At 38.5% G+C, this 15216-nt stretch overlaps 1 protein-coding gene across 1 annotated transcript in view; it reads left to right on the top strand.

The window, feature by feature from the left end:
• Window positions 1-15216, top strand: part of RANBP10 (RAN binding protein 10) — a 41716-nt gene that overhangs the window by 6253 nt on the left and 20247 nt on the right. The window contains exons 3-4 of the mRNA XM_089539803.1: window positions 3333-3385; window positions 10563-10730. Coding sequence (XP_089395929.1) covers window positions 3333-3385; window positions 10563-10730 — 221 coding nt within the window. The remainder of the gene's footprint in view (window positions 1-3332; window positions 3386-10562; window positions 10731-15216) is intronic.

Raw genomic sequence — 15216 nt, 5'->3', positions numbered from 1 at the left:
TATTTTGTGCACTACCTATAGAGCTGATACTGTACTTATATTTCTTTGCTAGTTTGGGAGGACAAACTATATGACCATATATAAGGATCCTGTGATGTTCTAATACTGTCTTATAAGTAAAGTCAGTCCTCTGTATCCATGGATTCAACCATCCATGTCTTAAATTTTTTAAAAAAATATATACATTCCAAAGGGAAATCTTGATTTTACTAGCTTTATATAAGGGACACCATTTTACTTTCCCAACATATATAATGGGACTTGAGCACCCACAGATTTTGATATCCACTGGGGTCCTGAAACCAAACCTCAGATAATACCAGGGATCCACTATAGGTATTTGTAATTATTGTGGAGCCATGCACAAATCTGCCTACTAATTCTGGTAAGTTTTCTACTTTAACCAAAGTACTTGGTAGTGCTGGTGTTGTAGCATCATTGACATTTTATCCACAATCAGCCATGGTCTCCCAGTGAAGAAAGTCAAACTTTCTGTCTTTAAAATGGGAATAATAGTAACAATCTTCTAAGAAAGTATTCTTCAAAGACATAGCTATATTAGTCTGGGAAATCAGTATGCAAAGGGACCTTGTAGTCCCTTTGAGACTAACTGAAAGAAAAGCTGGTAGCATGAGATTTTTGTGGACTTGAGTCTATTTCTTCATATGCATGGATACATGGGGTGGAGTGGAGAGTCCAGTTGTTGTTTTTGCTGTTGTTGTATGCCTTCAAGTCGTTTCCAACTTATGGTGACCCTAAGGTGAGCCTATCATTGGGTTTTCTTGACAAGTTTTTTCAGAGGCGGTTTGCCATTACCATCCTCTGAGGTTGAGAGTGTATGACTTGCTCAAGGTCTTTCAGTGGCTTTACATGGCTGGGCTGGTCTTCGAATCCTGGTCTCCAGAATCATAGTCCAACTCTCAAATCACTAAGCAGACAGCCTTCTTATATAGGTCTGATCCTGGACTCTCCACTCCATGCCTCTGAGAAAGTGGACTGAAGTCTAAGAAAACTCATGCTACCAGCCTCTTTCTTTCAGTTAGTCCCATAGGTGCTACACATTCTTGTTAGTGAGATAGTTAGATATAATTTCTGTATAAAGCTGTGTGGCATAATATGACTGGATAGTTTACTTGGGTTGGTGTGTGGAAACCTAGCTGTCTGTAGAAACAGCCTTCTACTAAAGGAATGTTTATGCCAGACTGTGAGAGCGGCTATTCTTTAGAAAGAGGATGAGCTATTAATACAGTGAAGGGCAAGAACTGTGTGACTGTCAGAACTAGTACTTCAACTCTGGTATGCAGTTTCATATAGTATTTCAAGTCTTTCATATAAATTCGATATCTTTATAAAATGCTTTGCTCCAGGTATTTTTTAAAATAGGATTGGAATGTTTGCCATCTCTCCAGGGCTAATAGAGATTGGTGCCAAGTGCCCACTGGACAGCCTTTTAATTTTTCTCACATGGAGTGGGAGCAACAGTTACTGTGCCTTGGCACATGGATCTTTGGCAACCTTCCTGTGTGAGATGCTAACATATAAAGAAAGGATTTCCAGTTGTGGATGGAAACTATTTTGTTTGGGTTTCTGCAACACCCCACATCTAATTGCTAGCCCCTTTTGAAACCATAGGGTTTATGCAAATGTTGACTTAATATTCAACAATTGTTTAATAGGTCTGCTCTTATTGGGTCTAGTCATTGGATCTAGGTCTAGAATGCTGTTATGTCAGAATTGTTTTCAATTGAAAAAACAGTAAAGAAACAGAAAAAGTAACAAAGCTATGTAAAAATTCACATATTTATTTTTGTATCAGTCATTAAATTGATATCGTTTGTATGGATTTTCAAACTTTTGACACTGTGCACAAGCACACACACTCCCTTGCTATTTCTGGTGTCACTACAGAATCACTTTTTCTGGACAGATAACTTGTCAGATGTTCTTAACCATAGTAAATGAACCCAATAGAGTTCCCTTGTTTCTGACAAGAGTGTCCCATTTCAACAGACTAATTGCTACTGAAATAATGTACATGTGTGTCCTTCCTTATTGATTATTGTGAGAGTTTCTGAAGGTGTATCCTTGTTTGAAAGAGAGAGAGAAAGATAATACTTAAATGGCTTGGGGTTTAAACAAGTCACCTAAGAATCTAGCAGGATATGAATACTGTATATATTGCAAAACTGATCTCAGAGTATAATCTTAAGCATGCTGACCATTGTACACTGTGAGAATGACATCTCAGTAAACATGCATAGAACTATGCTGTTTGTGTCTTGGCAGCATTTTATGTCAGTCATTATACAACTTAAGGTTAGCCAGAGATACATAGTTAGTCTATATACCAGCCTTTCTCAATCTTTTTAACTACTTGTCAAATGTCAAGGAACCCCTGCATAAAAATACAAATACAGATTTAAAAAGCTTTTTTCTTTTCCCCCCAGTCATGATCATTTGTGGAACTTCTAGCAACCTCTTGTGAAATCCAGTTCCAGAGAACCATGGTTGAGTAGCCCTTGTCTAAAATGAACAGGAAATTATATCTAAAATTAAAATTTAAAACATAAGTCCACTTGTGCAAATCCTTTGGAGCAGGGACTTAAATGTCTACTGCAAAAGAATATCAGCAATGGCAATTGAATTCTATCCATTCTTGAAAATGTATTACTTTTCCTAGCTTTGAAACCACCAGCAGAGTGACAAAGCTCTGTCAGGCATCGCAAAATAAAAATGCTAACAGCTATTTGAACCTTGGAGACAGTGACAGAATCACTCCTGCCAGCAAGAGATAATTCAGACATGCTATCTGTGGCAGACAATGCACCCTGCTTAGTCACTGAAGAAGGAAGCATCTTCTGTGGAGATGAAGATGAAGCATCCATGCAGAGCTTCTGTACAGCTGCTTTCTCCAGATTGCTGTGTGATGATTCTGTCTTGAAGGTGTAGCAGCTGTTTTAGAATAGCCAGCCAGGTCTAAGATGGATTCAGCTTGTCCTTGGACAGAATTCTTACCCAATTGACTAACATAATAGCCGTGTATTGTACTGTACATCCTTATGACGCACAGGTTTTTATATCTGAATGCTTATAAAAGGCTAACAAAATTAGAAACAGTTGGCACAGCCAAAAATCCAAAAATGGATTTTAAAAAAAGCTGCCGTTCTAGCCATTTTATGCTTAACTCTGGAGAGAATCTGATCACAGTCTCCGCTTATTGATAACTTTGACTTCCTCCTGTTCAGACTTTGCTTCCAATATGGAAGAGCAACACTGTGATGTAACTTGGCTGAATATGTTTGCTAAGCTAACAGACTTTTGTTTGTTTGAAGGTACATGGGGATAGGACTCTCAGCCCAAGGTGTCAACATGAACAGACTTCCTGGTGAGTCACTGTTAAGAATTGTTGGAGTTCTTCCTATGATGAATGTTAATCATCACTATATTGATATCATGCAGTTCTCAGAGGGAGGAAAACCCGCCCACCGTATATGGACTCTGAAGGCTGAGTTTTCTTTGGAGAAACCTTTGCTGAGTTGAGACTTTGTTTCCATAACTAGATCTGATCTTCCTGTTGTGTTACAGTAAACTTTTGAGCCTAAGGAACATACAGAAATCTGCTCCGAAAATACATGATACTGAATATGATGCTAAGCTTTAGCCTTTTTCTTTGTGGATACTTGTTCTGGAAACTTGTTTTTCCCTACTGTTATTCTTGTAAACCAGGAGTGCAGCCCATTAGGTAGTTTGGATTGTAACTCACCATAGGCTAAGGGTGCCGGGATGTACAGTTCAACAGCAGTTGTAGTGCTTCACAATTCCCACCCCTATTGTAAACCATCTACCTATTTATTCTGTAACTTGAGATATCTTTGAATATAGTCTAGTTTTGTTCAGCTACAGACTGTCACCTGATCTGACAAAGGTGAAAGCATTATTTTGCAGAGATTGTTGTTGTATGCCTTCAAGTTGTTACCAACTTATAGCAACCCTAAGGCAACCATATCAATGGGTTTTCTTGGCAAGATTTGTTCAGAGGGGGTTTGCCTTTGCCTTCCTCTCAGGCTGAGAGAGTGTGACTTGACCTAGGCTACTCAGTTAAGTAGAGGTAAATATCCTAATATCTTGCCTGCTTCTGATGAGTTATGTGAAGATTGATTCCTTCTGTAATTCTAAACATGTTTTCAGTCTGTGCAACATCTGGTGTTCTCCAGATGTTTTAGTCTATAACTCCCAGCAGCCCAAGCCAATATGGTAAGGAATTATGGAAGGTGTATTGCTGACCAATTGGAGGGCATCAGATTCAGGAAGATTGCTCTCAGTTTTATTCTACCACATGAATATCTTGTTATGTTAAGAGAAGGAGGCAGCAAATAGATGTTGCTAAAAAATTCTGTCCTCTGGTAGATGTTCTTTATGACATTTCTGTTGTCCACTGTTTCTCCCAGATGTGGTATATCTGCTTTTCTACCTTTTTCAGTTGGGCTGTTCTTAGTCAATGTAGACTTCAGTATTTGTGCTGTATTGGTTATATGTTCTCAAATTTCATTCCATCATTAATACTATGAAGCTGAAATGCTATTAAGTTTCTAAACCGAAGTCTTATTTAAGGTGGATGTTTCTGGTAACTCCTTTGTAAAACCAGTGAAGCATCTTGTGGAATGTTAAAGACTAACAAAGTTTGGTATAAGCTTTTGTGGATTGTAGCTCACTACATTGGATACATCTGATGAAGTGGACAACAGTGGGCTTTATTTAATGAATGTTTGCCCTAAATCAGACTGTTAGTGACTCCTATGGTGCTGCAAAACTCTTTTCATTTTGCTGCAGGAGACTAACCAGTCTAAGCCTCTTGAAACTCCTCATTTATCTATAGTATTTATCGGACTAATCAATGATAGTATTTGGATGCATATCTCAGTTAAAGGCTGCAGAGGTGCCTTGGTAATGGAAGCATATTTCCTCTCAAACCCTGACAGCTGCCCCCAGTAAATAGTACTGTGCTCTTTTGAAGAAGATGTGCAGACAACATATGCTGCTATTTAAGCACAGTACTAGGCCTCTGTGCAGAAAGAAGAGAAGACAGTGTTATGTTTTTTATGCCACCATGTTTGACTTAATTTTTGCATCTGCTCTTCGATCGTTTAAAAAACAAAACAACCCTCTACACTGTGATACTAATTTAATGATCGGTCCTTAATAGCTGCCTCTTGCTTAGCCCAGATTTGCACATGCTTAGTTTTTTATGAACTTGATTGCAAGGTCACATGAAAATGACCGTGTCAGGCGAGATCTGTGCACATTATTAGAGAGTGGCTCATGTGATCTTGTAAATGCAGAGCTTTGGAGCTCTGTTTTTCATTTAACTCTCTTGCAGTTAACTGCTAGAAATGCATCCTGCTTCAGCTTCTAAGAGAATGCTCATTCATCTGACCAGAGGGTTGGATTGTAGCCAGTGTTTTTCCAGCAAACGTATGTTGACAAAGAGGTTCTAGAAATGACAGATGTCGGGGACTATCTGCACAATATTATAAGCTGAATACTTTCCTTTGCGTATGCTTAGGCTGGCTTTTAGTTTTGAAGTATAGTCATTTCAGAAACGAATACAGGAATTGTACCTGTCATGATATTTGAAAGTTCACAGCAAAGATTCAGATCTAGAATCAAACCCAGTTTGAAAGATTTTCAAAATATTGCTGATGGAGCCTAAAACTGGGACTTTTAGTGGCCAGTCAAGTTGAACACCATTTGCCAGCTGTGTGTTGTAGTCTGCCACTCAGTTTCTGCTTGACTCATCCCCACCCCCTGATTTCTTAGTATCCAGTGTGAAACACAAACAGGTTTACTGAGTCCAGGTGGTTTGTCAGATGTAACAGAAAGCAAAAATATTGCCTAAATTGACAGACAAGATCATTGATTCCCAAACTTTGGTCCTCCAGCTGTCTTGGACTTCAGTTCTTAGAAGCCTCAGCCATCTTGGCCAACAGTCAGGAATTCTGGGAGCTGAAGTTAAAAACATCTGGAAGACCAAAGTTTGGGAATCACTGCTCTAGGTAGGCTTACCATCATATTTAGAAACTTCAAAGAGGGCCAGTTTCAGTAAGTGAGAAATACAAATAAGACTCTAATATTGAGTATCAAAGGTTTTTCAATATACATTACTTTTTAAAAGAAGTCATTCAATGCAATTCAACATTATGCTTTAAGTACCCTACCACTGGACTGCCAGAATAATGCTTAGCTGCAACACCATGGCCAACCATCAGATAGTTTGGGAATTGTAGGGCAAAATATCTGGAGAGCACCAGGATGGAGAAGAGTGGTTTATGCTCTCCTTGTACAGTTACTTCCTTTCTTACCAAATTAAAAATTTCCTGATTAGAGAATTTCCTCCTTATCGTCTTTGGTACTGATAGAAAGTAGCAATAGTCCCTATCGTAAATGGGGTTAGAAGGTGGCTGGCTCAATATCTTATGTCTAAATGCTTACTGTAGGTTCATTTATCGATTCATGCTTCCTGTACTTAACCTGACTTGAAAATGGGAGCAGTTCAAGATCCAGAGGACCTGGGTGGGTAAGTGATTCAAGGGTGTGGTGGTCAAGCCGTTCTGGAAAATACTGGGGATTCCACTGCTGAGTTGTCATATGGGTGTTCACTCCAGAAACTATTGTTGCAAGTGTCAGATGTTGTTCATCTTTCTTAAATTAGATGATTACAAGTTTGTGGCTTTCAGAATGAAGTAGGTCACTCTGTTTTTTGTTTTGTTTTTTGCCTCTGAATTAGGAAAGAAGAGGCTGTTTTCAGGTGCAGATGTTTGGTGTACATACTCTGAGTCATGCTAAATAAAGATGTTGACAGTAGTGTGTCAGAGCACAAATAAATGCTTATATTGTCATGTGCCTAGGTCGTGTGTTTGTGTGTTTGTTTGTTTGGAAGCTATCTGTAGACTCCATGAGGTTTTAGAGTGGTTTTTTGGAGTTCATTTTTGTCGAGAAGAGAAGGAATCCTTTTTCTTCAGTCAGCATCTCCAAGGTAACACAGCTGTGGTGTTTTTCTGAAATTTGCTGCTTGTAAAAGAGAAATAACATCACTCAAGCTACCATATTGTGTGCCAAATTCCACTTTACATGACATAGATTTAACCACAAATAAACTAGTTTCAGCTTAAGCAGTTGGAGTTTAATTTCTCAGAGGAAATCCAAGAGGCAAGCTGTTGCCCAGGGAACACGGAACAATTTCCTTGTCATTTTGGCTCTGCGTTGCCAGGACTCTTTGTCCCGAACGTGTAGTGTGGGGTTATTTTGGTAGCTTTCCTCATGGAATGGACCTGGCTCCTTTGCAAGCCCATGAGTGCCTGTGGAACAGCAGAGTATATTTAGTCCATGATGACCTGATTGTGGTTAGTGTAATATGAAGCTTCAGTGCCTTCTTGACTGGGACCTGTGGTTTACATTAAAAGAGAAAGAGATGGAAAATATGTCTGCAGTATGGTGCCAAACATAAATCTGCTGGAAGCTAGACAAGAGTTAGTTTTATGACTACAAGGAACTTCTATTAAAACAAAGAGGCCTTCTCTGCAGCTGCTGAAAGATGGCCTTTCAGGATCCTTTGGCCTTCCTGTGGGATGCAGGTGCGTATTCTGGACTTGGTTCTTGGCAAGCAGCAGGATTCAAATAGTGCTAAATGCAACAGAGGTGCCTAGCAGTTGGTTCATTTCAACCAGACTTTTCTTTCTCTCTCACACATGCTTGCTCACACTCTTGTTCATTTTCTCACTCTCTCAGTCTCTCTCATGCACCTCACATAGATGCAGAATTAGACAGAGAGACTCAAATCTTGTGGTGTGTTAGTGCTTTATCTACTATAAAATTTATTTTTTTAAGCAACAACTCCAAGAATCCATGTACAGGTACCCATTCTGGAGTTGTCTGGAGACTTGCAATCCTTCTGAGAACTATAATCCACTCCCCCCATAAAACCCCAAATCCTTACACAACTGCTACTTTTTATGTCCTTTTTTCCCCACCCGGGTTTCTTTTTAGTAACAGCGTGAAATCTGTATTTGAAGCTAACACTGGTTAGGGATGTTGGGGAAAAAATGATGGAATGTATGCTGCAATGGCGAAGGGAGAGGTATATAGTTCTGTAGCTTGCTGTCAGTATCACTTAACCATGTTTAGGTTCCAGTAGAAGTACCTGTGAACACATTTGATCAAATGCCTGCCTTGTGTTGAAAGTTGATATTGAGCATGATGTACTTTGACTGCTGTATCTAACCTCTAGCAAAATGTTCAAGATCTGCTTTGAACCTCATTTGCTGGACAAAAATGTACCACTCTTGGTACTGTTTTAGTTTTCTGCCTTCACATTTTATGGTAGTACTATTCATTTTTCTGTTGCTATCCCATCCCCTTATTTACACCTGGACCATGAAGAGTTTTAGAGGAGCACCCTAAGTTAAGGTTGTCTAAACCTTATCATGTCTAAACCTTCTGATTTCCCCGTCTGCAGTCATGAGTAAGAGACCATGACTCTTACTGGACAACATTTTACTTCAATGGATTATTCCAAATATAAATTGGTAGCATGAGGATTAATTCTGTAGGGCAGTGGTTTCCAACCTGTGCTCTGAGAAGCCCTTAGGGTTTCACGTGCATTTCCACCTAATCCTCCTCCCCGCAACCAATAACACTACACCTAAACAGGTCTGTGTTCCTTTCTCTTCTGGTAAATCTGCACTTCAATATGCTCATATTGTAGATTGGTCAAGGTATTAAGGATCCTTAGAACTTGCATTTTGTGGAGCTAGCATACAAATCTTACAATCGCATCCCATATTCTCTGATGCCCACTGCTTGGGTTGCATACTTGGAGACCTACAGCATGTGCACATTCTAAACCATTTACAATTAATCCCAAGTCTGGGCAGAGTTGGGCAAGCCATGTTATAGTGAATTTGGTCATCTTGCCATTATTTGCCTTGCCTTCAGGCATATCGCAAAAGTTCAGGTTAAGCCGGTGGTTTCTGTTCTCTTCGTCCTGAGCTTATGCTCGAGGAGATCTGAACATATATGGAGTTGCTTGAGTAAACAAACGTCCATGCTTCAAACAAGATCTAACACTTCCTACACACTAGTCTCAATTTTAGAAATGCAAGCTGTAAATTTGTTAAAGTTAAGACGTAGAGTATTGTTAATTTATTTCTTATAGTCTAATCACTACTCTTTAAAAATTTCTCATAGATGGTCGCCCATTTTGAGGTCTGTCTTGCCTGTCATGGCCTTGTTATTTTGGGGGGCGTCATGCACCATATTGTCTTCTTCCACTTGTGGCAGAGACTCTGTGTCAGCAGGTTCTAGGTGGAACATGCCTTTTAAATCATGGCTCATGCTGCCAAATGGTGACTGGAAGATTCCCCGGATTAGGTCACCACAAAAATTTAAATTTAGTGCTCACTTTGTGAAGAGAGCTGTGAAAAAAAATGCTGGTGTTTCGTGGAGCACTAGAACTAAGCAGCCGTTTTGACTCACCCCGGTCCACACACCCAACCAAGCTCTTGAGTTTAAACAATGACAGTATACAAAAATGGCAGCTAGAATGTATAATGTCAATCTGTACATTCAATAACTCCCCAGACCAGAACATTCAGCAGAAGATCCTTTCAGCTTTTATATGATGATGATGGTTCTCTGAGCTATTCTAGCTGCAAGCAGAGTTGGGCACACTACCTAAGTGGGTCATATAAGGACATTTTATGATACAGCTAAGATGTTCTTATCTTGCAGGCACAGTAAGCACTCCTGTTCTGCTCTACTACTTAGTATATTTTGCTGAAGAGAAGAAAATGGTCTCAAAGGGTATGGGGAAGAGAAATGTATAATGACAAGAAATTGGGGAAAAGAAAAGGGGAAACCATGGGGAAGCAGGCATGGAAAGAGGCTAGAAATATTGCAGAGAATGGGGAAAATTTGTTGTACAAGAAAAGCATATTTAACATAGAGAGAGAGAGAGAGAGAGAGAGAGAGAGAGTGTGTGTGTGTGTGTGTGTGTATACACATACATACATACATACATACATACACCATATATACCTGACTATAAGTCGACCTCATGTATAAGTTGAGGGCAGGTTTTGGTACCAAAATTATGGATTTTGATATGACCCATGGATAAGTTGAGGGTAAAATAATCCAGTTTGAAACCACTTTACCTCCCCTGGTTCAATGCGAGGGAATTCTGGGAACTGTCATTTTGTGATACATTTAGCCTTCTCTATCAGAGAGTGCTGGTGCTGCAACAAACTACAATTCCCAGAATCCCCTAGCATTGAACCAGGGCAGTTAAAGAGGTCTCAAACTGGATTATTTCTGCAGTGTGTTTTGGCTCTAAGAAATGTTAACTACAGCTGTATACACCCTTGTTTTGTATGAGACTATATTGCCATTTTGTATTAGTATGAGACAAGTGATGTGCATTTCCTGCTTTTACATTCTGTGATTCCTGTCTGTTCCTGTGTTCATCACTGCCACCCTTTAAACATGCCCTTGATGTTCTCTTTTAGGTTGGGATAAGCATTCTTATGGCTACCATGGTGATGATGGACACTCTTTCTGCTCATCGGGAACAGGGCAGCCCTATGGCCCTACGTTCACAACTGGTGATGTGATAGGCTGCTGTGTGAACCTCATCAACAACACCTGCTTCTACACAAAGAATGGTCACAGCTTAGGTAGGCAAGCAGACGTTTTTCCATCTTACTTTTCTTTTCAAATTTCAAACCAAGCAACTGTCCACCCTCCTTGTTCAAGCTCTATCTTGCAGTCAAGAACAAAACTTCTGGGATGAAGCAAAACCAGAGAGAATAGCTTGGCATAATTATTTGTACTAATGCTAGTAGGTGTGAATAACTTGCGTATCTTAAATTTCTGGGAGATCCAAGCGACATGCATGCCCAGGGCAGATCATCCACCAAAACATTGTCTTAAAGCCAAGCTTGAAGTCCGATAGAAACAGATATGTTATCCATAATATACAGAAACGTTAGAGCTGAGATCTCACCAAACTAGTCTGTGCCTTGCCAAAATATGGAATATCATATGTAGATTGGAAATCACCCAGTATGGTTAATAATTGTGGTTCAAGGAGGGATCTTTCAGCAGTGGTCTCTCCACAGTCTACTTCAGGCAAGATGGAATCATAGTTTGGCATAAACAGACCTCTACTCACTTGTTCATTTCCTCCAGTTGGTGTATATATAATATAATATTTTTATTAAATAACAAAACATACAAACAAATACATGTACATTTTCATATCTAAAAGGCATACAAGGAAACCTTAAAAAAAACCCCAACAACAAGTCTAACCTGTCCTGCATGGCAGGGTGTTGGACTGGATGACCCTTGTGGTCTCTTCCATAGAATCTCTATGATTCAAATGACAAACAAAACTAACTAAAATGAACATAAAGTAACACAAAAGTATTATAAAAACTAAACAAAAATAACAACAACAAGGAAACAAAAGGCACCAGCAATGAATTTCAAAAGGAAGAAATGAAAGATACTATACTTAGGCAGAAAAAATGAAATTCATAGATATACAGTGAGGGACACACCTGGTTTAACAAGACCACATGTAGAAGCATGAAAATACAGTTTCAAATCTGGGAGGTCTAAACCTTCTCTTTGTCTTTCATCTTGCAAGACCTTAAATTTTAATCTGTGTCTTTCCTTGCCAGATAAAACTCAAAATGTCTCTTTGCAATTGCTTAAAAGGAACATAATTTTGTTAGAATAGGAATTATGTGAAACAAAAAGATTATTGTTAGTAAATTGTTTACAAAAGAGATCCTACCTAAAAGTGATTTGATTCCATACTCTTACATAATTATTCAAAAATAATTTTTGTATTACTGTCAGTCAGAGTGCCACCTTAGTATTTTACATTTTTCTCCATCTTAAATCTCATCATTTCCATCAAAAGATTTTTTATCAATTTTATCATATATTTAGTCATCATGATTGCTTTTTCTGTTTATTTTCAAGCCAAACTCTTCTCCATAATCTTTCAATATTTTTGTCAAGGAACTTACTCCCATTAAAGGATTTTACAAAATAATTATGATATCAGCAAAGGCTCTAACCTTAAATTCAAATTCTTTTATTTTAATTCCTTCTATAATTTTTTTCTTCTCTGATAGCTCCCATCAAAACCTCTAAAGATAATTAAATAATAATCTTGGAAGTTGTCCATGTACCTCTTTGAATATCAGAAGGTATAGTCTTATTGCCTTTCATCAAAATTTGAGCCACTTGGGTTTTATAATCCTTATCCAGAAATAAATGTTTAGCTAAATCTATTATTTCCATCAAAGATAACATGAACATCCAGTTTACGTTATTAAAGGATTTTTCAGCATCTAACACAATCAGCATGGCCTCTTTTTCATTAAGTTTATCTAGATAGTCTAAAATATCTAGCACACATCTTATTATCTCTTAATTGCCTTTTAGGTTAAAAAAAACCCCACATGTTCATCTGAATGTATCCAATTCTGCAAAACTGTTTTCGATTAGCAGATGGATTGAAATATCAGGAAAAAATCTTATAATAATTATTCAGTAAAGAAATAGGCTGCTAATTCTTTAATTAGTCAAATCTCTTTCTTCCTTTAGTATCAAAGCGATATTTGCATATTTTCGTGAATCTAGAATTTTACCTGAACTTAAAATTTAATTCATTTTTTTCCTGCAACAGTAAAAGCAGTTGATCTTCCAATATCTTGTCCAACTAATCCTTGGATCTTCTTGGATTTCATCTTTTTTATTGATTCCACAATTTCTGTTGCATTCAGCTTTTGTTTCTGGGCCCCTAATTTTTTTTTTTTTTAATTTCAACTCCTCCAGTCCAATTTTCCCCTATTTATTTCTGGGACTTTGCAGCTCTATTTGGGGTACAGTCTTAAATTGCTAAATCAGTTCTGCTGTGTTGGATTAAACTGCCATCATGCCATACTGTTGCAGGGCATGAGAGTTGTAGTCCAACACAGCCAGAGGGTAACAAGTTTGGGAAGAATGAAATAAACCATTGACTTACTGAAAAATGACAAAGGAAGCCTAAACTGGTGAAATTAAGGCATAATATGTTGATAGACCTCTGCATGGTGTGAATAATATAGAGAGGCTATTTTCTTTTTCTCAGCACTAAAATTTGTGATACATGGTGAAATAATTTGGCAGTATATTTGGGCAGACCATTGAAAATCCATCCTCTCATCTAACATCATTTGAAATTCACTGCCACAAGATGTGTTAGACAGCTATAAAAGGAAGGTTGCGAAATTAATGTAGAATAATTTTGGCGTTTGCTTTAGATGTGATCCTCCAATATGTTGGTTGTTGTTGTGTGCCTTCAAGTCATTTCTGACTTATGGCGACCCTAAGGCAAACCTATCAGGGGGCTTTCTTGGCAAGATTTGTTCAGAGGAGGTTTGCCATTGCCTTTCCCTGACAGCATGTGACTTGCCAGGGTCACTCAATGAGTTTCATGGCCAAGCTGGGAATCAAAGTGCCACCATATTTAAAAGCAGAAGAATGCAAAAGGCCTGTTGCCATCGCACCTTCCTGGTGGATTCCACTAAGCATCTGGGTGCAAACTAGTATGCTGGGCTATTTATATTCCATCCTTCTCCTAAATTGGGCCTAAGGCAAGAGATACTTTTTTAAAAAATACAATTTTAAAACCAGAATTAAAAACATCACATTAATATAACAAGTTAGAAATGTAAAATAATTAAAAACATACTAAGTTATGAACATTTTGTGGTTGATTTAGTATTCTTTGTGAAACTGACATAAATAAAAATAAAACAAAAACATACGAAGTTAAAAAGATGAAACCACTAATAATATACAAAAGCAAGCACCCCAGAATAAGAAGCCTTCCAAGTACTTAAAATATATTGAAAGCCTGCTTGAAAAGAAAAAGGTTTGCAGGGATGGACCAGCTTAGCTTGCAGGAGTGAGTTTCAATAGGTGGAAGTAGCCACTGAGAAGGCTTTCTCTTGTGTCCTCACCAAGAGCAAACATATGGTGGTGGCTGGTAAGAGAAATCTTTCTTCTGAAGATCTTAAGAGTTCTGGCAACCTTGAAGGGAGAACTTTTCTCTTACTGTGGCGAATGAAGAAAGTTGTCATGGCAAACTGTTTCTGAAAGAGCTTGCTGATCTTGGGAGGAATAATTATGTACCTTTGGAGCATCTAACTGACTTCTTTTAACAGTCAAATACTGTGTTACCACCACACTAGCATTTGTGGTTTTAGTACACCACTCCTTCCTATATGATGTGCTTCTTGTCCTCTCCAGCATGCAGCATTGCTCATCTGTACGTGTTAAAGCTGCTGTGCTTTGCTAAAATGGGAAGCAATCTGTCCTGACATGCTCCTGTTTTGGTGACAGCATTCTAAATGCCTGTAGAGCAACTGTGTCACCAGAGATGGATAGCCTCTCAAACAAACCCCAATTCTAGCAGGAGGAGAGAAATAGGGTAAACTCTCATTCTAGTAATGTAAACATCTGTAGCATATTCTTGGCCTGCTTTTGTCAGTCCTCCATATGCACAGATTTATATCCATTCATTCATCCATCCACAGTCTTAAAGTATTTTTTAAAAATACAAATTCCAAAAACGAAACCTTGATTTTGCATTTTATATAAGAGACACCATTTTACTATGCCATGGTATTTAATGGGACCTGAACATCCACTAGTGGGGGAAGTGCCCTGGAACCAAACCCCAGTGGACACCAAGGGCCCACTGTATATTTATGGAAATCCCTCTAATAAAGTGATACACTATAGACAAGCCATTTGCATGAATTCCTGGCATCTGAACCTGTGCTGTCCTGTTTTTTAAAAAAGATTTATCTGAATGCTGATCTTGTCTGAGAATGTCTGGACAAACAGTATCTTGTATCGGTTAACTCAAGCAGTTGGTCAGATGCACAATTCTTGGATTTCTCTGTTGCACTGACACAAATAGTTTAAATTAGCACTTCTTATCCTGTGGTCCACAGACCTCTAGGGCCTAAGGTGTCCTTACAGGGGGTTCCCTGCTGTCCTGGCTTATCTTATGAGGAGCATGTGCAGTCTCTACTTTGAGAGCTGCAGCAGCCAATGCTACTCCCAGATGGAACTTCTGTCTGGAATGGAGGA

Source organism: Sceloporus occidentalis, unplaced genomic scaffold (genome assembly GCF_023333645.1).
Source record: "Sceloporus occidentalis isolate IW3139 unplaced genomic scaffold, rSceOcc1.0.p SCAF_10, whole genome shotgun sequence".
Taxonomy (NCBI): domain Eukaryota; kingdom Metazoa; phylum Chordata; class Lepidosauria; order Squamata; family Phrynosomatidae; genus Sceloporus; species Sceloporus occidentalis.
Note: the sequence above shows the minus strand (reverse complement) of the source record. Positions and strands in the feature narration are given on the sequence as shown.